Source organism: Phaeoacremonium minimum (genome assembly GCF_000392275.1).
Source record: "Phaeoacremonium minimum UCRPA7 unplaced genomic scaffold PA7_03_scaffold_496, whole genome shotgun sequence".
Lineage (NCBI taxonomy): Eukaryota > Fungi > Ascomycota > Sordariomycetes > Togniniales > Togniniaceae > Phaeoacremonium > Phaeoacremonium minimum.
This window is the reverse complement of record NW_006921398.1, coordinates 116,283-142,536: the sequence shown is the minus strand read 5'-3', so window position 1 is coordinate 142,536 and position 26,254 is coordinate 116,283. Positions and strand designations below refer to the sequence as shown.

The window sequence follows — 26,254 nt, the reverse complement described above, 5'->3', positions numbered from 1 at the left end:
GAGCTCTGCCCATGGAAGTTTGGCATATGTCTGATGCAAGTACTCGAGTCCTCTTAAGGCCCCCGGAATGCCGCTGACGTTATTAGCTATACAGCCAACAATTTTTGGTCTCCAAGAAGTTATACCTTGCCAGACCCCCCACAAGAGATGCTTCCTCATTTCCGTTATACATGTCCTGAAATGCCGCTCCCGGAGCCGTCTCTCTGAAGTCGATATTTTCATACGAGCCATGAGAGTCACGAACGAGTGCAAATCCGCCGCCGCCCAGGCCAGTTAATGACATTCCTGCACATAGTGAGCACATAGCGAAGCCAGCGTAGGTAAAAGTTGGCCGATTTACCAATGACTCCAACGCAAAACTCAGTCGCAATCATCTGAAAAGTTTTGTCAGCGGCCTGCGTAGTTGAAAGCGGCTTCGACAAAAGGGAATTACAGCATCAGCAGCGTTTCCACCACGTTTGAGCACGTCGATGCCGATTTGACTGCAGCGTGCGCTTAGAGATGCCACTGCTCCCAGCCTTGCGCACCCCGAACGGTGTTGCTTTCCAAACTTCCATTTTAATGACGGAGACTCTACGCCAATGACAGCCTCTGAGTAGAATAAAAGCGTCAAGAGCGCCAAAAGTATCACGGGAGGCTTCATGGCGATGCCGCAGATTGAGGTTATGCTTTCGCTGGGCGTGGAGAGTGAAATCGTTGTGAGAGAGTGGTACCATTGGCGGAAGAGAGAGGTGCCACGAGGACGCATTTGACGCAACAGCAGGAGCAGCAAACACTCTGCATGACTGGGGGAAGAAATTCGAGGGTGTGTCGGCAAGAAGTTCGCTTATCCCACGGACTCCGCGTAAATCTGTGTCTCTGTCTCTCCTCGTCTCTTTTCTCTCCGCATTCAAAGGGGGCACGTTGCTCGAACGGGTAAAGATCATGTAGGCAAGGCAGTGTGATGAGAGCACGCGCGCCGCAGGTGAGCAAGAATGCCGCTGAAAACGCCCCGGACTAGAATATAGCAGCGCCTTAGCGGAGCGCTATCTAGGCCGCCTGTTGCATGGGTTTTTCTCGGCGCTTTTGACATGAATCTCCGCTGCCTCTATCACATGTTTGATTTGTCCACAGAACATCAATGTGTTCTGCAGAGGACTAACATCGTACAGAGCGAACTAGGGTCTTACTTCGATCTACGTAACATCTATTTAATATCAAGTTTGGGGAATCTGTTGACTGCAAGCTATTATCATGGTAAGCTCACCTCTGAAGACGGAAATGGATTTTGGTACGCTTGAGTTTCGTCTCCGAGTATTATGACATCCATTAATTGAACCTCAGGCAGAATATCAGAATGCCGCCGCACTAAAATTGAGACATTATCTGGCGAAATCATGGATCCTGTTCATAAGTCCTTGGGAGCAATGGGTGGTGGCGAATAGACGGCTCGAGCTCAGCTGATGCCTGTTTAGGTAGAGAGGCTGAGCTGCAAAGGCTGTTCCCCTCTTCAACCTCTTCCCAACTCCCACGCACAGAATGGACATCGACGACTACAAAAATCTATGCGACACCATATATGAAGAGATATACAAGAAATTGGAGAGAAAGGATGATGAGAGACTCCGATTTGCCAGAAGAGGGACGGCCAAAGAAGTCCTCAATGATAAGTACTTGAAACATTTTCTGCGCAGCCTCGCGCCGACAGGAGGATCATACAGTGATGGGTTGGGGTTATCGGAATACGAGTTTGTCAAGAGAATTCATGAGCGCAAGCTGCATAAGTTCTTAGCTGTCTTGATATTTGCGACAAGCCGTATAGAAGCCGCTCGTGCCTTCGTTAACAGGCTGATAGTAACTGAGAGTTGGACAGCTGAACTGCAAGCTCTAAGCAGGCTCCCTGCAAGTCGGGAGGACTTGATAGATCTCTTTGGAAATGTCGTTGCCGCCGACAAGTTCTTCTCGATTCAGGGCTGCTTCTGTGTCATTGTACTACGCAAGGGGGAAGAAGTATGCATCTCAGATGCTTCGACGCGGCGCTTGCCCTACTTGGAGGAGCAGCCGTTGAACAAGGGTGCCTATGGCAAGGTGTCCCGCGTTGTGGTGGCAAAAGGGCATTTCTTCGATCCGAAGCCGGTAACCGAGGGGTTTGAGTACAATGTTCGGGATCTAGAGATGGCACGCAAGGATTACGAGATCAATAACAAAAACTTCCCACGCGCTGGACAGGAAGAGCGCGAAATCATGGACAAGATCCTCGGCGGCTCCCTGCGCAGTGGCCGTTGTGAAAACATTGTCGATAATTGGGGTAGCCTAGAGATCGCCCCTGACACTTATAGCCTCTTCATGCCGAAGGCTATTTGTGATCTACGTGCCTATATGACCGAACACCACGCGTTGCCTCCTGCCACGAGCGGGGCTAAGGCTGAGTTCATTGCGTGCGCGGCAGGCTTGGCCTCTGGCCTCGCGTTTCTGCACGGTGGCATGAAGACGCAGGAATTCGAAGACATGGTCTGCTATCACATGGATCTCAAGCCTGACAATGTGCTCATCTTCCACGAGGGTGGGCGCTATGTATGGAAGCTTAGCGATTTCGGCATGGCACGAGTCAAGATTCGTCGTCGCGGTCCGGGAGGCTACGAGCGCGAGCGAGACTTTAACAGCTGGTTCAGACGAAGATGGCATCAACAGCAGCCCGCCGACCCGTCTTTGTCGGCGACAGTAAACCGTCGAGCCGAGGGCACATACCAGCCACCAGAGTCGGTCTCTCAAGAGCGCAAGATGACTACCAAGAGCGATGTGTGGTCACTAGGGTGTGTCATCAGCGTGGTGTTTGCCTATTTAGAGGAGGGGGGTGCCGGCGTCGATAAATATTCCATCACTCGTCTACGTCACCATGATTCTGATGGCATTGACAGATTCTTTGTCAAGGGGAGATTCGAGCCGAGCAAGCTGCATCCAGAAGTCAAGAAATGGCATAAGGAGCTATATCAAAGCGCCTCTAGTCGGGATGCTGATGAAGGGGATGCAGTGAAGATGTTGCTCGATGGGCTAGAAAATGGACCTTTGGAAACTGAGCAAGACCGTCGCTGCGACGCTAAAAGTGTCAGGAAGATGCTTGAAGCTACCTGCAAAAAGTACAGCCAACTGGCCAGCAAGAACAGACAACCATCCAGTTCAGGAACTATGGCCTATGTTGCTATTGAGACGAGATCGTGGGGATTTTCTAGCTTCAAGTTGCCATGGCATTCGCACAAAACAGACCAGGTGATGACCGCAAAGGTAGACCGTTGGCGCATTTCTTCCAGCGAAGATTTTAAGGGCTGTGAGATCTCGCCGCAAGGGACACTGGTGGCTTACTGGACCGATACTAAAATATATCTTTACACTTCGCAGTCACTCCATCCATCCGAGACCAGGTTCTCGTCTGAGTATTCATTGGGCGACTCGGAAAGCAGTATTTGGAAGAGCATAAGTTTGACAGAAACATACCTCGTTGCTTCTACAACGGGGACAACTTTCAATGTACGTGCACTTGAATTCTTCTATGAGTTGCTAATGCTCACAGGTACATTGAAGTGCTATATTTTCGACCTGAGGGATGGGCCGACGGAAGACCCTGCACTCTGTGAGCCGCAAAAGCTGGTCCTCAGGCGACTTCCAGAAGTCCATAGACTCGCCATTTCACCCAACAGTCGAAGCTTAGCATTTGTGTTACGCCAGCAGGACGATGATCGAGGTCCGGGGTCTCTTTTATTCGTCGATCGCAGCGATGTGGTTAGTCTTATCGATAGGGCAGAGGCGTCCGCTATCGACACAAGCATATTACATCTGGGGCCCCAACCTCTCGGGTGGAAGCCTCCCTTAAGACTAGATTGGCCGGCAGCTGATGTTACCTATCTCTCTATCTCGAATAGCAAAGACATTCATCTTGTCATTAGACCGGAGTTGACGGCTAGAAGCCGTGAGCATAAGATCCCCATTGTCCAGGTATCATTGCAAAGCTTCACGATGGACACTTTGAACATAGAATCTAAAGTGAGTTTTAACCATTAATACTCTCAGTGTTGATAAACAGCATCCAGACTAACAGCATGGTATCCTAGGGCTTTGACAGTAGCAGCGCGGTCGGCTTCTTCACATCCTTTTGCCCTCTAAACGTCACGAATGACACTCATGGAGAGACTCATTCGATCCCATCACTGGCTGTCATTCCAGTAGCTGCTCTGATAACTCGGGAAAAGAGGCTTCACATCCAAACTTTCAACGGCAACAACCCTTTACGCGACTTGCAATGGGATGTGCAACACTATCGCGTGCTGAAGTTGCTGGCCGGGCGAGATTCAGATAGATTACTAGCGCTGGGTACTACCTCAGCCAACAACAAGATTCTCTTGCTGGAGTTGAGCCTGCAGGTACGAGCGGGAAGCGGGAAGATGCATGTTTCGGCGCGTGAGATCGCACGCATGCCGGATCTGCTCTACGGAAACGTGTTTGCTGCGCGTTTAGCGGAAGATAGCGATGAAGGTGGTGAGCGGTTTGTCCTTGTTGCGACATTGGTTGGCAATGGAGGTCGAAGGGCGATCTACAAGGTGCATCTGACGGGGCCAGATGAGGGATGATAGACTTCTCCAGATTTTATTTTTCGGATATAAATGAAACTTCTGTCTACAATGCTTCTCGCTTTTATATAAAACAATAATCCCGCTTTTGTTCCAAGAGGCCTCCTTTCGACCCGTCAAACGGACACACCCTGTAATTCAACACCACGCGGCGGGGCGGTACTATAACGTGTAGATAACCGGCGCTTCAATCCATCTAGTGGTTCCTTCCAGTCTGGGGTAATGGGTACCTTGAATGACAAATGGCGGAAGATGGAACTGTCACGCTCCTGCAGTAGCCAGTAATACGAGCCAAAGGTGACGGTCATTAGGACGACAGAGGCGACAACATATATCCACACCATGGAAGTACCAACGATGCGACTATTTCCTTGATCCAAATCGAAGAAGTTCATGCCAAAAAATGACTAGGTTTCGGATTCATTGTCAGTACATCCGCTATAGATCTACATGGATAGAGGTCGTTTGGGAGTAATAGACGTACCGCAACCAAAGAAGGTGGCAAGTAAATGAGGGTCAACATTGTGATAAACACAGCAGACTTGTTCAATTGTAGCATTGTAGCTCCTTGTTCCTTAGCGATGACTTGGTCGCGCAAAGCAAGCGTGTCTGCCAGCAGCTGCGCGGTACAACGTGTTCGGTTCTGTAGGTATGTCGTCGTCCGCACATATCCGTCAGATTGACGTCGATGATTGCGAAGAAAAAGATCTGCCGACGGCAGCGTTGCGTTGGAAACAGATACACATAGCATGTCATCAAGTGCAAGTAATTCATCCAGCATATCGCTCGTAGAACCAACCAGCGTTAGGATCTTAAGAAAGCGGTTCTCGAGGCTGACAAGCGTACTGAGATTATCGTAGCCAAGATTCAGTGGTTTGTCGATGTAGGATGCGAAAGTAGTGTTTGCCTATAACTTGTTAGTCGTCTTGATTCCTGGACCGAGCTACACCGAGCCACTCGTGGGAGTAGGATGGAGTGCTACATGGGATGATCCAAACTTACGATTGGTAGAAGTACACGTTCCTGCGCAGCAATATATCGCCTCCATGCCGGTAGATAGGTTGATAATAGCACATGATGAAGCCATAGCGGTCCTCGGTCCTTGAGTTCATTCCGGCGACTTGCAAGAAGGTCCTGTATCGCCACATCGGCAGCGGCTTTGGAATTTGGGCTGATTAAGACGACAAGATTTTGAAGAGTGGTTGTATTGATTCGCTGATATATGCCGGTCTGGCGGATTACCCACTCGCCCTCTTCATGGTCATCTCCCTCCCTGAACTCGGGATAACGTATAGTGTACAGAATCTCTTTAATAAAAAATGAGCAGAGCTTAGGCGCACAATGCTAGATTGTCTTACCGATTGAGTCACCGGTGCGAGACTGAGTGTATGGGACACAGTAGGAGCCTTCGTAATCAAGTTTTCGGACATAAAAGCAGGAAGGCAGTTGATAGAAGGCATCGCTGATACCATGCTTAGAAACAATGAGATCGAGCATCGGTCTCGTCACATGAAGGGCGCTCCAGGAATTGCGCTGGCATATCGATCTAGACAGTATCAGCGATCGACAGTTGCGCATCTCATAAGCAGGTGATCATTGGAATTTACGTACATATACCGACAATGATACTGATCCCTTGTGGGCAAGCTGAAGAAGTTATCCACCTCGTCCAGCGACGTCAAACTGTATTGCCGCACGTCTTCCCCCACTTGTGCCACTGTAATTGGGTTCGCCTGCGAAGCCTGGACATCCACGATTTTCACCGGCTGGACCACCTTCGAGACAAAGCACTCATCTGGAACACCCATAGTGATGATTATTGCGGCAGCAGCGCAGCATCGAATCAAAATTAAATCATGTCGCTATTCATCATGCGAGAGTATGGTGATATGCACTGGAAAGACCTAATAATATACAGAGGAGAGAAAAAGCGCCCTGGGGAACGCCTCATGGACCGTGCTCCAGCATAGCCTCAGGGATGACACATTTACTACTGGTCGAAAAAGCCCACTGGTCGGCCCCCCCCGCAACACATTACATTATGACATGACTTGCACACTAGCATGCATTCTCCATCGCGACCGGTATGATCAACCATCGATGTGTCGTGGCTGCATTGTAGTATGTACCTGTGTGGCATCGGCGATTCTAACCGTTGATATCACGGAGTGTCCTATCGATTTAGTCCCGTTAGTGGCCCTTTCTTGAGGTCTTGAGACGTCGAAGAGAATTCTGAAGCTTACTCTAGTTCGGTCTGTGTGAGCCAGCACAAGGGTCAGTCAGCAAAAGATGGACATCGTAGACAAAGGAGAGCAGTCCTACTTCGTCCACTTTCTCTGGTGCGGTAAATGTGTATTGGTCGTCTCTCATCTATCTCTTTCATTAGCAATGCCCAGTGCCATCAAGCGCCAGATCATGACCCGGGGGAAGACAGATTATCAATCACACCTGGATGTTGAACTCTTCTCTTCCGGGGAACTTCTTCTCCAAAAATTGCTGGAGCTTTGCCTTCTTCAGATAGTGCTTGGTAACGTTTTGCGTAATGTCCTCATTCCCCTTACCCATTGCGGCGCGGTCGAGCGAGAAACGCAAGGGAGGAAAAGGCACTGGCAGGGTCGCAGTACAGAGGGGATGTTTCCAGCAGCGGAACTACTCGGGAAATGTCAAGTGAGAAATCCTTCACGACTCGGCCGAGGAGGGTGGCAATGCATGCGCTAAATAAGGCAACATGTAACTGGTTTGCCCTGGTTCGCTGTACATAGACAGAGACGGAACCCATACGTCTAGCCGCCAAAGATAAGACGCCAACAAGCCAGAGGCAATTGAAGATGATGGGCGGATATTTGACTGAAGCCAATTTGCAGCCTTCTCAAGGAAGAGAATTATGTGGCTCCTCAGCTGACAGACAGACGCCTGATAACCTTGCATCCTGTGATGTCCTTAAAAGTCGCCTCCCAGGCAGCATTTTCGTTCATTCTCTGAGTACCGTGCTATTGTGGTCAAGTGGCTTGAAGCGGCCCGCGCCGACGCCTAGCAACCCCCGACTAGGAACTCAGTAGAGACTCCCCAAGTCACTGCAAGTAATTTAACCAAACATTGCCGTGCCGAGACTTGGGGCTGAGCCACCACAATTGGCTTCAGCTGAGCTGTCTAGCCGCCTACGCAGCTGCCCACTGGCTCTCAAGGCATGGTTGCCGAGGCTGAGCTTCTGCAACGAAAGGGAGATGGCCAGCTATCATAGCACCAATCCGTCTTGACTTGACTTTCGCCGGGCGGGAGTTCTTCCTTTCTACATTTCATTTCAAGACATGACGGAATCCCAGGTCGATCAGAGATTTGACTGGGCCCCCGACTGGTTCCCGGCCTGGTTCCCCCGACCAACAGTATCCGGCGGTGGGTCTAGGGGGTCCGAGGCTCCGCTGCCCTCGGAGACTGAACCTGTCGCAAACCAGCCATTTACACGCCGTGAGAAGACCGTCATCGTTAGCCCGAGGCGCGACCGGACGGTGAACCGGAAGCTTCGTGGTATCCACATTTTTGTAAGTCCAGCACTCCTCCTTTGCCTTGGAGAATGTTGCACCGCCGCTGGTTTCCCTCGTAAGAAGCGAAACGATTGGTTTGGCTGACAGGTATTCCGATGTCACAGATGATCACTGTCAATGCCACCCTTGGGACCGGTCTCTACTGGCGTGGCGGCCAAATTCTCGAGCTCGGGGGCCCCTTGGCTGTTCTGTTTTCTTTTCTTCTGATTGGCATCCTTGCATGGGCCGTCATGCAATGCATCACTGAACTACTTTGTATATGGCCCGTCCCTGGTGCCTTGCCCTTGTATGTGAGCGAGTTTATCGATGTTGAACTGGGCATCGTGGTCGGTGTCGCTTACTGGTAAGCATACAAACAGAATCGCATCGCAGACTGCACACTAAATCATTCTATCAGGTTCACTTACTCCGTCTCTTTTGCTGCGCTGATTGCAACTTCAGCTGCGGAGATCGACTTCTGGAAAAACGGAGATACCGTTTTTGATGGGGTCGTTGTGTATTTTCTTATACCATCTGTTTTGATTGCGCTCAACGCCCTCGGCATAGAGGTAAAATTCAGACTTTGTTACTCGTATTGAAGCACAGTTGACCCCTTTTACAGTGGTATGGCGCAATGGAGGTTGCGTTTGGCACTACGAAGATTATACTATATCTGATCATTGCTGCTGTGCTCATCGCAATCAACGTTGGCGGTACGTTCTGGAAACTCATGGCCCTTCGTAGTTCATGAGAGAAGAGTCTGACTAGAGACAGCTGGCAAAAATGAGGTCATTGGAACGAAGTGTACGTGAAACAAAAATACCAGAATTACAGAAACTGACAAGAAGAAGACTGGAACGACCTTGGCGCCTACGACAAAGAAGCCGCCCAGAACTGGGCGGTCTGCCTCTTGTGGGTAAAATCCCTTTCTAGCCCAAGAGGCATGCTAACTTTTCTTGATTAGCATGTCTCTATCCATCTCAGCGTTTGCCTACGTCGGTGTCGAGATTGTAGGGGCCTCAGCTCTCGAGGCACGCTGGCCAGGTAGCAGCTCCGACTCTAAGCCCGAGGACCGCGTTGCTACTGAGCTCTCGCGACGCTCAAATGAACAGCTTCTCATTGGGAAGACTGTCAAATTCTCAGCATTGTACATGCCCGTTCTAGCCACTGTCATCTACGTTGTGGGTGGCGTCCTCGCCGCGTTCGATATGCCTCGCGATGACTGCCGTCTGCCTAGACTTTCGTGGATTGACTATTCCTCCAGCTCTGAGAAATGTTCTAGTCCCTCACCCTCGCACTCGTAAGTTTGCCAAGCCTAGTCTGAATTAACGAGATGCCAAGCCATATCCTAATAACGGAATACAGGGGTAATGACACGGCCACATCCTCTGCCTTCGTTGCCATTGCCCAGGAGTCCGGGCTACCCGGTCTTGCTAATGCGTTCAACGTCTTCCTCGTGTTTACAGCGCTAACGTGTGCAAACACAAATCTTTACGTCGCGTCTCGCAGCCTGTTTGGTCTCACCTCCCGCCTCGACGGCGGGGGTGTTAGAGGAAGGGGAACGAGGCAGTTGGCGCGACGAATAGCCATGGGTGCTCTAGCATGGCTAGGACGCACCAACTCGCATCGAGTTCCCATTCGAGCCATGATAGTTTCCGCTTTTGCGTTTATCTGGGTACCGTTTCTGCAATTGAAACCAGGTGGCTCTAACGAGAGTACACCAATTGGTCAGGTAGGTACACCTGTGCCATGTCTCTTCGCACTACGTTGTAGACTTTCGATGTGTAGCAGTGACTAACGAGAGCTCCTAGTTTATCGAGGTGCTGGCAGAAATGGGCTCTGTTGGGGTTATTATCGTATGGGCATGCGAATGTTGGGCTTTTATTCGGTATTATCGCTGGTAAGTAGGCGATCCATCTAGATTGCAGTGGGGATACTGAAGAGCTCAGGGAGTGGCTTGGGTTGCCGATGTTAACTTTTGCATAGTATATTTCGACATCGCGATATTCTCGAACGATTAGAAATTGCCCAAGTTCGTCGATGGGACCAAGACAATTATGATGACTATCCGTTTCGTAGCAAGTGGCAACCGGGTTTGGCATACGCTGCTTTGGGAGGATGTCTATTCGTGCTAATTGTCTGTAATGGGGCTGCTTTGTGGAACGGTTGGCATCATATGCCTTTTCTTTCCTCATTTCTCATTGTATGTTTCCGATTACCTACTCGAAGAAGATATATCTTCTAGTATTCTGGTCCCACTGCTAACCACTTGATGTCGTTATAGATATTTGTTTTTGTGGCATTGTGGGTTGTTCTTAAACTTGTAAGAGATGCGAGCTGGTCGCTTGTCGACCTTGACAATGAGACAAGGGTCGTAAACAAGATCAAGGATTTACATGACATTCGTTTAGGGGCAAGCTGAATGAATTTTGATGTCTTGTACATGGCTTTTCACAAATTAAGATCACCATTGGCTCTATACTACTCCTTGTTCATTTCATGATGATCTTGTTCTATGTCCATGGGCCTTAATCCTCTACACTATAGGCAAAAGTGAACTACACTAGACACAAAGTTTAGGCAATCTCAGCCTCAATCAACATCTCATACTCCTGGGGGTCGGGCCAAAACTTGATGATCTTGAAACCAGCACCTGTCAGCAGCTTCTCCCACTGGCTCCTAGTGCGCTCGGAAGCTGACAGCAAGGACATCATGTTCACGTCCATGGTAGTTTGACTAATGCTTGCGCCCGTCGGCGGCAACACAATGTCATAGACAAAGAGCTTGGAATAGCCTTTGACCATAACGTCTCGCGTGTTCTGCAACAGCTCTGTTGCTTTGGCATCGGGCCAATCATGAAGAACCGCGTGCATGAAGTAGGCACGGCTTCCTGAGAGGTTGTTATTAACATGGTGTTTCTTTAAGCCTCTGAAGAACGGCTATTTGTCGCTTACCTTTGATGGGCTGGGGCAGGAAGAAATCGTGAGCAAGAGCCGTAATTTTCTTGTCGACGTTTGCCCTGGCAATAACCTCGGGGAGGTCCTGCAGGACCAATGCTCCGGCAGGCAGGTCCGGCCGAGCGTTGAGAACGTGGGAAATATCAATGCCGGTGTTTCCGCCTAGGTCAACGACGAGTGGTGACCCATCATCAAGCTTGGCACCCTCAATAAGCTTGCTGGGATCGTAGATCTTGGTCCATGGTGTCTTCCACGCCGTCCACGCTTCCATATGGCCCGTGAAGGCTTCATAATATTCAGGACTCTTCTGCAGCCGTCCAAAAAAGTTGAGACCGTCCGGGTCGCTATCTGAGTGATTGTTGATATCGGTAGCAGTGGGTTCTTTGTATCCAATCTTAGCTAGATATTTGGGTAGGTTATGGCCGGCCAGCATGTATTGGTAATTTCTATCGGGTCATAACATTAGTTTTCATGTCAATTGGGGAATCGCAGTACTTTGGGTGGGGTGAGTTCGATAGAGCAATACGTACGCTGCTTCCAAGGACGCGCGGACCTTGGTGCTCTCGTCACCAATCGCATACGAGAATGGGGTAGGCTTGTATTTATCTTCCCCGGTCTCTTCAACGACATTGAACGCCACTAGGAGGCGGAACAGTCGGCCTAAACATGGATTATGAGCTCAAATCTAGGGTGGGTTTCTTTCAACACCAAAAGATTGCAAATGGAGGAAAACTGATCGATGGGGGGTCAACATACGCAGTAAATTTGGCTCGACATCTTTTCCAGTTAACTTGATTAGCTCGTCGAGAGACTTCTCGCCTCCACCGAGCGCAGTCCAGGCCTTCCAGATGCCGAGATCAATGCAAGTTTGAAGGGCAGCAAAGACAACAGGGTGCTCAAAGCAAAAGCCCCACGCTCTTTCATATGGGGACTCCACCCTGGCAAGTAGTCGACGCGCCGCTGCACGAACTCGCAGGCGCTCTACCTCGTTTCCTCCAAACGAGGCATGGCTGATGTCTTCGAGGATGGAGATAATATTCTTGGAGTCAGAAGCCATCTTTTACTTGGCGTTGACAGGAGTTATGATGGGGCAAGATATGACGCAAAACCACGTGGAACAATGTGTAGATGGGGGTAGTATCGAGTAGACGTCGGTGTGCTTTCTTCTTAAATGCTCACAAATGCTCGCGTCTCTTATCCTGTCCCATCAGCTCCCCACTGGCTCGTAACGTGGCTGCGCAACACAGTCACCGTCTTCGTTGTTCGTGGAAACTGGATGGCTGCAACATGTGGAATCTGCAGGAACACTAAACTAATTCGAAATGCCATCCTTGCGACATGTGAAGCGCCCTTTCCACTCTGAGAGAGCTCGGCGAGCTTGCGGAGAAAAAGAGGAGCTTTCGCAGCCAACTTTGGAAAAGATGAAGGGGTGTTCTCTAAGTAGCGCACTGCTTTCAAGCCTACAACAAGGGCTTGCATGTTGTTTCGCATCTCATAATTAGCCCCAAGCACATGAAGACCAGTCTGAACATGAGTCGTCGTTTGCATATGAACAATAATGCCATTCTATAGTAGCATCGGGCGGCGTTGTTGTGGGGGTCAAACTCAACAGCATCACAAACAGGTTAGGATGTGCGTGTTCTCCAAAACTTGGCTGCAACACAATATGTCGGTATGCATTTCAGAATAGCCCGGCATTAGAAAGCTTCCAATACATCCTTGTGTATATGCATTCTGTAGCATAGTTTGATGCTCTTCATGGTGTTGCCCAGGCTTATGTGATGTTCGTAGTGGAGAACTGTGCAAGCCGTGTCATGGGAATCCCTACTCATATCTGCAGGGCTGAGGGGTCACTCCCTGGCAATGGTTGAACTGAAGCTAGAGGCCCCAGTCAGTCAGAAGTTTACCTGTGACGGACATGTGGTTAATAACCCCAGCTAGAAAGGTATCTCCTTTGTACACGTACGCAACTTCTAGCGACTGCATCTTCTCAACACTGACTTTCTATCAAATACATGAAGCCATGACCTCCTCTCAGTTAAAGAGAATTCAGCAACACCTGGAACATATAACTAACGTTACTTAGTACACTGGTATAGTACAGTAAGGATCATATGTTAGTTGATTGGCGTCGATCCCTTCCATCGCTTGCCGGAACACTGTCCCGGGCTCCCCACATGTGGGCCGTTCCGAAGTGCTCAGACCCCGTCAAACTGGTGAAGATCAGAGTTCTCGTACGAGGCGCCTTTGGGGAAGAAGGGGCTGAGAGTGGCTCGCAAGCTTTCCGCCATCCGTACCTTGGGGCCAGAAACTAATAACGATTGACACCCTATCACAAGCGAGTGGCGCTGCGCGGTCATTGTTTGTGGTCGGGGCCGGGGGTGGACTTTTGATGGTAGAGTAGTATTCTTCAGCAAATTCAGCGAATGCACAGAAGTCTCAGGTGAAAATCTCCGAAAGGGCCCACTATTAAGCATCGCCCCTAGTGCCGAGTTGCTTGCCCTTGTTGAAGACTCCTTAACTCTAGACTCAACATACACAGTAGAGGTGTCAAGTTTGAGACAGTACGTTAGGGGTATTACTGGGTTTAGGTAGCTGAACCGCATTGTGTGGCCGCTGCAAAGACGCCTCACTGCAGAGTTGAGCCATCTGTACCGACAAGAAACCCTCTACGCCTGGTCAAGACAAATAGATATGAATCACTAATACCTCACTAAGCAAAAGAACAAGTTAGTAATGCTAGTGAAGTGGGGATACTGCAGCCCGTCCGCCTGGGGCTTACCATGCAAGGTACATAGTATGTACGCGTCGATACAGAATTCTATTGGATGTCTTGGTAAAAATGGAAATTCTCTCCGTAAAGGCGTCACTTCCGGATCTGCACCAGTGCTGGGCAAGCAGGTCTATCAGATCATGGCCTGGGTGTTCCCTTTCTGATAGTGCAGTCTTTCCCGCTTATGCACGGTAGAGATATCAAACCTGAACAGTGTAAGAGGAAGACTTGTTCCAAAAGAATAGCTCTATGGCACCTTGCAAGCATTGATATCAACAGAAGAGAGATCTACGCCTACTAATTAAGTTCTAGATGAAAGTGAAGCTGGTAACGGCTACAACAAAAATTTCATCAAGGAAAATAAACATCCTTAGATAAGCAAGTAAGCCGTTGCCGGAAGAAAACGAGGTTTGCACGTGCAAGAGTATGATGATACAACACGATCAGCATATCAGCCTTCATATTGTTTATGCACATGAGTTGTGGAGCTACACGACGACGATCCTTCCTTTCTTTACGTAGTACCGCCGTGTAGAGTCTCTCTGGCGTCCGTATTTTGATGCAGTTCTGCTACTCCCTACGCTCTCTGTGTGTACTCCTACTCAGCACGCATGAGGGAATATCCTAGTTGGTGGACCCATTGGTGGTGCTGCTACCTCTCGCATTCCCCAGTCGCTGGTCGGCCCCTGAGAACCCTAGTGAATGCCAAACAGTGCGCGCTATATGATATCTGTGGCGTGAATATTATCGGCGGATATTCTCACAGTGCCTGTACTTTCCAACTTGCCGAGACCGCAGAAGAGTAAAACCTCAAGTCACCCAGCACACCGAATCCAAAAGAACAGGAAGATCACGGAGTCCATAACAACGTTCCTCTATCCCTTCCTTCTGTTAGTCTTTAGACTGCAACAAGAGCTGGGCTTCTTTCAACTCCTGAAAGCCCTTCATCACTGATTCCGGCATGACGGATTACTATGGAGGCCTGGGGCCCATGACCAATGCGGTCTTGTGGGTAGAGGTCGTGGTTTTCGCCATATTTGTCGCTCTCAGACTCTACACACGCATATCGATTCTGAGTGCTGTTGGGCCTGACGATTACTTGGTGTGTGTCGCTTTGGTAAGTTCAAGACACGATCTGGGCGCTGTTCACCTGGCAAATCCTTACGAATCTGCAGGTACTCCAAATTATTTATACCACATTTGTCACTGTAGCGACGCGATATGGTCTCGGCCGTTTGTTCGCTGACGTGGGTAATGCCGATGTATATTGGGAGGCTGTCAAATATGAAGTTTTCAGCCAGGTAGCTGGTATTATGGTCATCGGCGTGGGCAAGTGCGCCGTTGGTATCTTCCTTCTCCGAATCGTGCGCAACAAGATTCAGATAGGGTTCATCTGGGCTTTCTTGGCGGGTACTGTTTTCATCACGCTCTTTGCCAGCATCACAGTCGTTGTACAATGCATACCAGTTGAGAAGACTTGGAATCCCACAGTCGATGGAAAGTGCTGGCTGGATTTCTCCAAGGTCGGTCTGACTGTCGGATGTAAGTGTACCCATGTGCGAGATACGATGTCTAATTCTAACCGTTGTTTAGCTTGGTTCGTCGTCGCAGACTTTTCTTTCGCTATTCTGCCATGGTTTATCATCTGGGACCTGAACATGAAGCGCAAAGAAAAGATCACTGTCGCATGCGGTCTCAGCCTTGGTGTCTTGTAAGCCTTGAAACAAAACTTAACTTGCAGAATCGATCTAATAACACATCCCAGTGCGGGTGTCTGCGGCATTGTACGTACGGTAGCTCTGAACGGATTAAATGCACAGGAATACATATGTATGAGTAAATTATATCTAATGGTCAGACCTTCCGGCTAACCTAGGACCAGATGACACTGTACCCATGCTGATCTGGTCTGCCACTGAGAGCACTGTCACTATCATGTGCTCATCGATTCCCGTTCTACGACCCCTGTATGTTCGATTCCGCTACGGTAGCAAGGGTGACAGCTCCGGGAACAATAGCTCCTATAAGCTGCCAATGTACGGGAACAACAGCGCTCGAAAGTACGGCCTCGGATCAACAGCAGGTGTCGAAGCGAAAGCAACACCGTCTCACCAAACGTCTATAACCTACAATGCAAACAATGCTAGCGATGAGAGCATACTACGGGACACCAAGGCTCAAGATGACATGAATGGGGGGATCAAGAGAACTGATGAGGTCTCGATAAGTTACGCTGCCTACGTCAAGCAGACCAAGTAAATGTCGTTGGCCTTGATCATTGACCTAAGAGTTCTTGTAAGATTTAGTGCCGTGTAAATTACTGAACTGGGGGTCGGACAGCCAGGATGGCAATGTACCTCTTTCGCCAGTCAAGCTAGACTTGACAAATGTCGAAAGAAACCTAGTCCCACACCAGCGATAACTTCATCCCCTGCCTACACACACAGCCAATATATGTAGCCTTAAACATGAGGATGCCCCCAGAAAATAAGGAGGCTTGATATAAGGACAATACGACCAACATATCTCGAAGAGGGCGGAGAAAATCTAAGTCGACAATGCCCTTTGACTGCAGCTTGGCATTTTTGCAGGCGCATTCGAGTTAAATGCACCACTGAAACAAGAGCCTAGAGATGAGTGTGCTTGCTACAAATATATTTGTAAAATGATGCTCTGAATATGTCAACAATAGCATACACAACCATCCTTTCCAATTTCATTGCGACGTTTAACGATCAGAAGGACTTGCTGCTCCATGATCTCATCGCAGTCTCGGCATCGGCACCTAGGCAATATAATTGACGCTGAGAACGACGGTTATCGCCTTCGCTAGCGCACGGGAGACCTTCCTCCATGTTTCTGTTTAATCTAACGGCCACGGAAAGTAAGCCACGATTTCCGGGCTCGGGCGGGCAGCCGGACGGCGCTCCCTTCCGTTGTGCCGCTTTAAGTAGATTGCCTAGGCCAAATCCACCAATTACTCCCTTGACGAACTGCCCGCTTACCATTCGGGCGCCCCACTACAACCCCCCTAAATCCAGCAGAGCAAACCTGGAAGCCGGAAATCTGGGGTATGCGTCGTATTGATGCTGCGAATGCCTCGGTGACAGGTTCGTTCCTTCTATGCCTTGCTTGACAAAGACAACGATACCCACCCATACTCACGGAATTCAGGATCAATGACACCTCAATATGTAACGCGTTGCGTGGCGCCACAGTTCCTTGGCCAGTTGACATATTCCAGAAGAATCCGACATAAAATATATACAGTATGTGATAAATAGAACATTCTTTCCAATCTCTTACGCGCGATCTTGCAGTGTCGATTTATTCTTCAGTTGTTTTAATATCTGCAAAATCGTATCAGCCATGAAGACTGCCGTGTTTGCAACTATTGCAGGTCTGGGCATTCAGAACGCCCTTGGCCATGCCACGTTCCAAGACCTTTGGATCAATGGTGTTGATATGATAAGTTGGCACCTGCTCAATACATCCAGAAGATACCAAAAGAGCTGACCTTCCATTACGGTGCCCAGTGTGTCCGATTGCCCCTGTCAAACTCACCTGTAACCAGTGTCACCTCTAATGATATTCGATGCAATGCGGGAACATCTGCTGTAGGAGGTAAATGCGCTGTCAAGGCAGGAGATACAGTAACTGTCGAGATGCATCAGGTTTGTGGAAGAACATCATATTGAGAAAGCCTTCTAAAAAAAACCTACCAGCAACCAGGAGACCGCACTTGTACCAGCGAAGCAATCGGAGGCGCCCATTATGGACCTCTCATGGTATATATGAGCAAAGTTTCTGACTCATCTACTGCAGATGGGTCGTCAGGATGGTTCAAGATATTTCAAGACTCATGGGCAAAGAATGCCTCTGGTGCTTCGGGCGATGACGATTACTGGGGAACAAAAGACTTGAACACTTGTTGCGGAAAGATGAGCGTGAAGATTCCCAGTGATGTGGCTCCTGGTGACTATCTTCTCCGCGCAGAAGTTATTGCTCTGCATACCGCAGCATCGTCAGGCGGTGCACAATTTTATATGAGTTGTTTCCAACTCACCGTCTCTGGAAGCGGAGCCGCAACCCCGTCGACAATCCTACTACCAGGTGCTTATAGTGCCTCAGATCCTGGTATTCTTGTCAACATTCACGCTTCTTTGTCAACATACGTTGCTCCCGGCCCTACAGTCTACTCAGGGGGCTCAATAAAGAGCGCCGGGTCTGGATGTGTTGGTTGCGAATCGACCTGTACTCCTGGGTCAGGTCCAACAGGAACAGCGACAACAGTTAGCAGGGCGACGAGTACTACTCTGGCTACAAGCACCACCACGGGTACAGGAGGTGGTTCTTCGGGTTGCTCTGTGGCGAAATATGGCCAATGTGGTGGAAACGGTTACACCGGATGTACAACCTGCGCATCTGGTTCAACATGTTCGAAGACGAATGATTATTACTCCCAATGTCTTTGAGATATTTGACTATGGACGTAGCAATTTTGTTTTGAGATCTAACTTAGTCTTCAATACTTGTTATCAACCAAATAGAATTACATGAATTGCTGCATGAGATGATATGCATAGACCTCAGGGCTCTGTCAACCGCAAAAGGATTTCAGATACCAGAGGCTATCATAGCTTTAATTGAACTTGACACATTGAAATATTTTAATGCCGGGTGTAGTTATTTTCTACTCCCACATTAATACTAGGAGTAGCAAAGTAGAACGTCATATCATCGCAACTACATTTTTCACTTTGCTTTGGCCATGCTCGTTACGATTGATTTCCACTAAAATTGCGAGGCTCGGACTGTCCTTCGAGCGGAATTCGGGGTTTGGCGGGAAAATCTTGAGTGCCCTGACTTTTAGTCAGCTAGCGATCTGCTGCAAAATCAATTCATTTGCAGCAAAGTCCGTCGGACGGCATTCGGCGTTATCTCAGCCCGTTCCCGTGCCGTCATGTCTATTCAGCCAACTTTACGGCGCTCAACCTCTACTTTTTTATACATTTGCTACTTTCTCCTACGGACTTTGGGAATGTTTGGATGGATTGAAGACCGACTCCATACATCTACCATGATACGGCGCTAAAGCTCGGTCCATTCTCTTCGTTATCCCTGCCGTCGCATCCATGCGGGTTTCGATATGGTGCAGACCGAACAACAAACGGACTTGGGCACCCCAGCGCCTTATGGCAGGGCGTGCACGAACTGTTCTCGAGCAAAATGCAAATGCATATACAGGCATGATGGTGATAGCTGCGAAAGGTGATTAGCGATACGTCTAGTGTCCCTTTGACCAACTTGCATCATTACCCCTGACCCCGGTCGCTGGAAGCAAACTAACGTCACTTGCGCAGATGCTATCGGCTGAAGAAGGCCTGCCAGCCTTCCGTCCCTGTTCGAAAAAGAATCGCAAAGAAGGCATCCGAGACTAGGACAACCCAGCTTGAGGAGAAACTGGATGACCTCGTTACCCTTCTCCGTGCTCAGGCAGTCGCGAAGGCACATCAGGGTTCATCTACATCTAGCCCTCACTCAGACTCACCAATTGCCGCGATCACAAGCGATGTCTTGGTCGGGGCCTCCAATATCTCAAGTCCTTACGCGTCTACGAAGGGATCGCACCCTCTCACAAACCGCAATACTGACATATCTACGGCGCCATCTGATCCAGATTCGCCTCTAGAATCGCTGCTGGAAACAGACATTTCCGACGCCGATGCAGAACTCAACTTGGCAACGTTTCGCAATACTATGCTAAAATACTTTCCATTCGTATATATCTCACCTATGACAACCTCTTTTGATCTCCGCCGTCAACGCCCCTTCTTGTGGTTCTGTATTATGTCTATCACAACGAAATCTATTGCGATGCATGTTTCTATGGGTATAAGAGTGCGCAAGATCATTGCTCAAAGGGTATTAATGGATGGTGAGAGAAGCATGGATCTCCTTCTAGGTCTACTCTGTCACTTTGGATGGTGAGAAACTCCTGAAGCGCATTCGCTGTGCTCGATGTGGGACGGATAAATTGACCCATTGTAGGTCTCACTATCACAAGTTCTGCGGCCAAGGAAAGTCATATCTTCCTATGCTGACACAGGTCGCTATTGCCATTGTGTACGATCTGGCATTAAATCGACCTCCGCCGCCGCCAGACAATGGCCCGGTTTGTTTCAAGACATTCTGGGCTCAACCGAGGCCATACTTCTCGCAGGAGCGAACTATGGAGGAAAAGCGAGCCGTGTTGAGCTTGTTTTTAGTGAGCTCTTCGTATGTCCCGCACCTCAACAATTTTCACAATTGGATAATTTCTGACTAATTTAGAATGTGTACAATTGTGAATCGAATGGACAACATGCAGTGGACACCATATATGGATGAGTACCTTCATGGTCTCGTTGAGCGGCCCGATTGGGAAGGCGACAAGATTCTGTCAATTCAAATCCGGTGTCATCTCATTACGAGCCAAATACTTCGTACACCTTGGGCCGCTGGCCTTGGTACTGATAACGACATGTTGAAGTATCATGTGCCATACTTCACCAAAGCTCTTCAAGCACAGTTGCAAGAGATTAAGCGTACATTGCCCCCCGAATTGGAAAAAAACGGTTAGTATATCTACATTTATTTAATACCCGATTTGTCACTAACCTGCCTTAGAAACGGTTGTACTCTATATCTGCAGTACTGAAGTTGCAATTTATGAAAATGAAATATGGCGGCCTTCTTCCGTCCATTCAGAAAGCCAAAGCCTTCAGCGTGTGAACTCCCTTTGGGCCTGTATTCGAGCGATCCAATCATGGTTCGATGTCTACTTTAGCCTAACGCCTGGGGAAAACGCTGGTTTGACATTCACAATGTTCTGTCAACTTTCACACTGCTTCATTTTGCTCTTTAAGTTGAGCACTCTCGAAGATCCGTCGTGGGACAAGTCTCTGGTAAGGCAGACAGTAGATGTAGTAGAGCTTCTAGAGAAATTTGCTGCCGTCATGGGTGAAACGCCAGCCGCCGCAGGGTTTTTGGGTGATCCTGAAGTCATCGGGGACCAGAATATTTTCTTCAAGTCTAGCAGGATCATGCGGGCCCTGGCCACAAACTGGCGGAAGGATCTGGACGGCGAACAGACTAAACCGGTGACGGACGGACTGGGTATGCCGAACGAACAGCAGACCCCATTTGTCAGCGGTGAGATCGACGAGTACTTCATGATGAATCTGGCGAACGACCAGTGGCTATCTGACATATTCGTGTCATTGAATGGTTCTGCTTAAAAGTCTGGCTACATCTAGATCAGGCAATAATAAAGAAACAATGTATCGTATTGGCTTGCTCGGAAAGGCTCCGGTGCCGTAAAATTGTATGTAAGACGGTATGAGCGGGTCTTACAAAGGCGCCGGCTTACTTTACGGACTTCGGTTCGGCCACCAGCAATCCCGTCCGACCCCTGAGACGAGAAAGGTTATCACGCAAAATATGTAGGATATAATTTCGCCGAGCTGTCCCTTATATGAGATGTGAGGGTACCAGTATCAATTCCTAGACTGTGATCTTGTGGCGACATACATCTCAACATTTACCCTTCCTGGATGTGCCCTCATTGCCTAGCATATCTTAACTCGCGGCCAATATGACAAACGCAACTATACCACCCAGTCAGAGAAAAGAAGAGGAAGAAGGGGAGAAAACAGACGAGCAAACCTCCAGGGGTAGCGTCCTGAACCTTTCTGATGCCGAGGTCTACGGCAAAGAAGACACCACTCGAGAGGGGCTAGCAGCTCAAGACGATGAGACAGAATACATCAGTGGGCTAAAGCTAACTGCAGTAACAGCTGCGGTCTCCTTGTGCTCTTTTCTGATGCTCTTGGATATGTCCATTATCTCCACGGTACGTTTAAATTAAAGTTCGTAACGAGATTCTCGCATGATCCAACGTTCATTCTCGTAGGCAATTCCAGTTATCACCAACGATTTCCACTCCTTGAAAGACATCGGTTGGTATGTCAGCTCATATCAACTGACATTGTGAGTTGTTCTCGTTCCGAATGCACATAAGAACTCCATAAACTAAACCACACAAGATCAGCATTCCAGCCACTATCGGGAAGATTGTTTCATTATTTTAGTTCCAAAGTAAGAGGAAGTCAGTAGTGACAACATCATCAGTTAACCATCTTGCAGTGGACTTTCTTCATATTTCTTGCTATCTTTGAGCTGGGCTCTCTTCTCTGCGGCGTGTCTGTATCATCCACAATGCTGATTATCGCCCGTGCAATTGCTGGCATTGGAGGTTCTGGCATATGGAATGGGGCATTGACTATAATTTCGGCCTCTGTCCCCTTAGAGAAACGTGCACGTAAGTCAAACCTCATCACCTATGATCCAGGCATCATCTGATCCTGTTCTTCAGAAATGACGGGTATCTGCATGGGATTTTGTCAACTTGGACTTATTGTTGGACCCTTGATTGGGGGCACTCTTGCCCAGTACAGCACATGGCGATGGCATGTATCTAACTAGCATACACCTTTCCACGCGCGCTAACATTTTAACAGGTGTTTCTATATCAACCTTCCCATCGGCGGACTTGCAGCTGCCCTTATGATTTTCATCCACGTCCCTGATCAGGTCAAGAAACCTCCCTTCAAGAGCGTCGTGACAGACAAAAATGCCTGGCAAAAGTTTGACCTCATAGGCGCCATCATCTTCATTCCTACAATGGTGATGCTACTACTTGCCCTTCACTTTGGCGGCAACGAGCATCCTTGGAAGAGCGCAACCGTCATCGGCCTCTTCTGCGGATTTGGAGGGCTGGCAGCAGTGTTCCTGTACTGGGAATACCGCGCCGGTGAGCACGCCATGATGCCTTTCTCGATCATTCGGAAGCGAGTTGTCTGGACCAGCTGTATCTCGAACATGTTTGCCTTTGGCGCCAACTATTGTGTCATTTATTTCCTGCCGGTCTACTTCCAGGCAATTCTCAATGCTACTCCTTTCCACAGCGGCGTTGATATGCTGCCAAGCGTCTTACTGCAGATCGTGTTCGCAGTTTCGAGTGGTGTCATGGGTGAGTAGAGCCGTATTGACAATGACGATGGAGTTGCTCACGTGTCTATAGTAACGAAGCTTGGATACTATCTTCCGTGGGTGATCGTTTCGGCGGGGTTGATGGCTGTCGGGGCTGGGCTTTTCTCGACTCTCTCGACAACCACGTCTACTGCGAAGTGGGTTGGCTATCAGATCTTGTTTGGAGCCGGTCGAGGATCCGGCATTCAGATTGTCAGTCAATGCACCCCCTTGATCGCCCTTTGGAACCACTTTACTAATATTCCTATAACACAGGCTGTGATTGCCGTGCAAACCGTTGTGACTGTTACGCAACTCTCGGTCACAATGGCGTTGACCGTGTTTACTCAGAACTTGGGGGCATCAATCACCATCAGCATAGCAAACACCATCTTTGACACCAGCCTGAGAAGCGAGCTCATCCGGCGTGCTCCCAACGTCGATGCCACTGCGGTCATTGCAGCCGGCGCCACTGAGTTCCGCGGCTTTGTGTCGCCTCAAGACATGCACAATGTCCTCGCGGCATACGCTACCAGTGTCGACAGAGTGTTCTACTTTGCCGCTGCTCTGTGTGTTGCTTCATTTGCTTCCGCTTGGGGCATGGGGATGAACGATGTGCGGAAGAAGAAGCAGACTAAAGAGGGAGATGTGTAAACTTTATTGAGAGAAATCTGGGCAAGTCACTAAGACTGAACACTAAATGTAGGGCATAGAGTCAAAAGGAGTAATGATAAATGGAGCAGGAGCAGGAACGGGACTTACCACTCGGCAAACAAATAACACGTCAGTACTGGCATCTGGTCTGGCAAGGAGCAAATACTATAGACAGAGCATCAATCAACTCTTTTTAACATGAAACTCACATTCGACCCGAAATATCTACAAGCGAGTGATATTCAGTGACCTGCTAGGGAGAAGATAACTTGCAAAATACGGAAAAGGTTCAATTCAGAGTGGAAAAGACAGAAACTATGATTATCCGGGGTATCTAGTGCTAACATATGCTGAGCAATTCATTACGCGATGCATACATTAGTCATTACTCGGGTTTTGCAACTTCCTCCCTCTCCTTCTTACGCAGCAGCCTCAACCTCCTTAACCTCGACCGGTGCAGCAGGCACCGGCGTCTCATCCTCTGGAACTGGGGCAGGTGCCTCAGCCTTCACTTCCTCCTTTGCCTGAGTCAACGCAGTGATCTTGGCAGTCAGCTCAGCCTCCTGAGCCTCGAGTATGGAAATCTTTGTTTCGAGTTCAGCGACCTTGGACTCAGCCGACTTTGCACTGGCCTTGGATCCATCGTGGGCTGAGACCTCAGAATCGTACAGCTTCTTCGTCTCAGCGTGAGCGACTTTCTCGCTCTCAGCGCTGGTCTTCAGGTCTGCATGTGCCGCCTCGGCCGCTTCGAGGGCCTTCTTAGTCTCTGCGTGAGCGGTCTTCTCACTCTCAACACTGCTCTTCAAGTCCGCTTGTCCGGCCTCAGCCTGCTCTAGCGCCTTCTTAGTCTCGGCATGGGCGGCCTTCTCGGTGTCGATAGAGCTCTTGGAGTCCGCATGGGCAGCCTGCTCCTGCTCGAGGGACTTCTTAGTCTCAGAGTGGGCAGTCTTCTCCGCCTCGACTGTGGCGGTGATGCTGGAGATCTCATCGGCCTTGCTGGCAAGTTCGGCCTGCACCTTGGCAAGCTCGCTCTCCTTGTCGGCAACGCTGCTCTCGGTAGCGCTGAGCTTGCTGCTGAGTTCCTCGACTTTCTTGGTCAGCTCCACAACTTGAGCGTCAGCCTTCTCAGTGGCTTCTGAGGCAGACTTCTTGCTAGCCTCAACCTCCTCCTTCAACTTCTCAGAGTCAGCCTTGGCGGCTGCAAGCTCATCCTCCAAGCTCTTAACCTGTGTCTTTAGGGAGTCGATGTTCGATTGCGCGTCCTCTAGTTTCTTGGCGGCGACGCCGTCAGCCTCGGCCCGCTCCGCGGTAAGTGTAGAGATGGCGGCAGTAGAATCGGTCTTTGCCTTCTCGAGGTCAGCGGTGAGAGCGGTGATCTGCTCATTGAGCTTGCTCTCGGTGCTGGCAGCGTCCTGCTTGGCCTTTTCGAGGTCAGCCGTCAGGGCAGTTATCTCCCCGCTCAGCTTATCCTTGGTAGCGGCAGACTCGGACTGGAGCTTTGTAGTCTCGCCACGCGCGGCCTCCAGATCGGACTGTGCGCTGGCAAGCTCCTTCGAGATGGATGCAATCTTGGACTCAAGCTCAGCAACCTGGGAAGCTTTGGAAGCGTTTAGATCATCGATTGCCTTGGCGTGCTCGGCGCGGAGAGTAGTGATGGTGTTCTCGGCAGTCTGGTGGTTTGATGTAGCTTCGGATAGATCAGTCTTGAGCTGTTGGAGCTCGGCAGTGAGTTGGGTCTTGGTGGCGTCATGCGACGAAGTTAGGTCATCACGCTCGCGCTGGGCCGCTTCCTGAAAGGTCGACATGTTAACATTCGTCATCGTATGCTTACTGCGAAAAGACACAGATGAAGCTCGCACTTACTAGCTTGCCCTTAAACTCGGCCTCAGATGCTTCCTTATCTTTCTGCACACTAGATAGTTTCTCCTCGAGCTCGGTCTTCTCCTTGCTCAAGGTATCATTCTTAGTGGTGGAATCTTCGGCTTCTTGCTGCAGCTTCTTGAACTCGTCGGCCTTAGCGGTGGCTTCCTCCTTTGCCTTCTCAAGCTCCTTCTCGAGCTCGGCGAGCTTGTTCTTCAGCTCGTCGCTCTCGCCGGTGTCGCGAGAGAGATAGCCGCCCATGGTTGATATAGGATTTTCGTCACTTCTACACTTCGGTCTCCTCTCTGATCACCTCCTCGGTCGCACAACAGCGTCTAGCTGGAAACACTAGCAGTTGCCTGCAACAATCGGGTCTACCGGAGATGGATGGTGAGGATGAAGGGGGAAAAAAGAGGTCAAGCTTGGTGGAGAGAGGAGGAGAGGAAAGAGCTTGTTTGGTTGGGCGGTGGCTTCCTGCAACCTGAATAAATATTGATTTGATATCTGCATTAGGCCCCACCCAACCATCCACTACCTCACCTCGGCCAGCAAGGGTTCGTTGCTGGTTGACTGGTTGACCACAAGGCCTCCTCCGTACGCAGTAAACGAACGTTTTCATGGGGGAGAGAGAGCTAGGCCGTTCTCTCCCAAAAACGATGCACTGATACCTGAGGATCACTGGGCCATCAGCGGGGGCGTGGGTGAAGTGGCATTGTGAAGAAGAGCTTTTACCCAGCCTCCAGCCTCCAGCCCAGGTGGTCGGGTGGTCGGGTGCGTTGGCAGATGAACACTGGCAGCTTGTGAGTGGCCAGACGT

The 26,254-nt window shown here is 49.5% G+C and overlaps 8 protein-coding genes across 8 annotated transcripts; 6 read left to right on the top strand and 2 right to left on the bottom strand.

The window, feature by feature from the left end:
- Positions 1-1,260: 1,260 nt before the first annotated feature.
- Positions 1,261-3,056, top strand: UCRPA7_6787 (putative ankyrin repeat protein; the record flags this gene model as incomplete). Its single annotated transcript, XM_007919323.1, has 3 exons — positions 1,261-1,270; positions 1,853-2,792; positions 3,011-3,056. 3 exons carry the CDS (start codon positions 1,261-1,263, stop codon positions 3,054-3,056), a joined length of 996 nt encoding a protein of 331 aa, XP_007917514.1.
- Positions 3,057-7,909: 4,853 nt separating this feature from the next.
- UCRPA7_6786 (putative amino acid protein) lies at positions 7,910-9,832 on the top strand (the record flags this gene model as incomplete). Its single annotated transcript, XM_007919322.1, has 8 exons — positions 7,910-8,140; positions 8,248-8,486; positions 8,541-8,691; positions 8,745-8,835; positions 8,968-9,034; positions 9,087-9,422; positions 9,488-9,595; positions 9,823-9,832. The coding sequence occupies 8 exons, from the start codon at positions 7,910-7,912 to the stop codon at positions 9,830-9,832; spliced, it is 1,233 nt and encodes a 410-aa protein (XP_007917513.1).
- An 866-nt stretch (positions 9,833-10,698) lies between these two features.
- On the bottom strand, positions 10,699-12,136 carry UCRPA7_6785 (putative o- protein; the record flags this gene model as incomplete). Its single annotated transcript, XM_007919321.1, has 4 exons — positions 10,699-11,012; positions 11,077-11,525; positions 11,610-11,739; positions 11,836-12,136. 4 exons carry the CDS (start codon positions 12,134-12,136, stop codon positions 10,699-10,701), a joined length of 1,194 nt encoding a protein of 397 aa, XP_007917512.1.
- A 2,677-nt stretch (positions 12,137-14,813) lies between these two features.
- On the top strand, positions 14,814-16,111 carry UCRPA7_6784 (hypothetical protein; the record flags this gene model as incomplete). Its single annotated transcript, XM_007919320.1, has 5 exons — positions 14,814-14,958; positions 15,065-15,394; positions 15,446-15,563; positions 15,618-15,682; positions 15,735-16,111. 5 exons carry the CDS (start codon positions 14,814-14,816, stop codon positions 16,109-16,111), a joined length of 1,035 nt encoding a protein of 344 aa, XP_007917511.1.
- Positions 16,112-20,718: 4,607 nt separating this feature from the next.
- Positions 20,719-21,132, top strand: UCRPA7_6783 (putative zn 2cys6 transcription factor protein; the record flags this gene model as incomplete). The annotated part of the gene is made up of 1 exon (XM_007919319.1): positions 20,719-21,132. The coding sequence occupies one exon, from the start codon at positions 20,719-20,721 to the stop codon at positions 21,130-21,132; it is 414 nt and encodes a 137-aa protein (XP_007917510.1).
- Positions 21,133-21,728: 596 nt separating this feature from the next.
- UCRPA7_6782 (putative mfs multidrug protein) lies at positions 21,729-22,933 on the top strand (the record flags this gene model as incomplete). The annotated part of the gene is made up of 3 exons (XM_007919318.1): positions 21,729-21,746; positions 21,807-21,856; positions 22,414-22,933. 3 exons carry the CDS (start codon positions 21,729-21,731, stop codon positions 22,931-22,933), a joined length of 588 nt encoding a protein of 195 aa, XP_007917509.1.
- A 318-nt stretch (positions 22,934-23,251) lies between these two features.
- On the top strand, positions 23,252-23,578 carry UCRPA7_6781 (putative mfs multidrug protein; the record flags this gene model as incomplete). The annotated part of the gene is made up of 1 exon (XM_007919317.1): positions 23,252-23,578. One exon carries the CDS (start codon positions 23,252-23,254, stop codon positions 23,576-23,578), a length of 327 nt encoding a protein of 108 aa, XP_007917508.1.
- A 419-nt stretch (positions 23,579-23,997) lies between these two features.
- Positions 23,998-25,699, bottom strand: UCRPA7_6780 (putative chemotaxis methyl-accepting receptor signaling protein; the record flags this gene model as incomplete). The annotated part of the gene is made up of 2 exons (XM_007919316.1): positions 23,998-25,368; positions 25,442-25,699. The coding sequence occupies 2 exons, from the start codon at positions 25,697-25,699 to the stop codon at positions 23,998-24,000; spliced, it is 1,629 nt and encodes a 542-aa protein (XP_007917507.1).
- Positions 25,700-26,254: the final 555 nt, after the last annotated feature.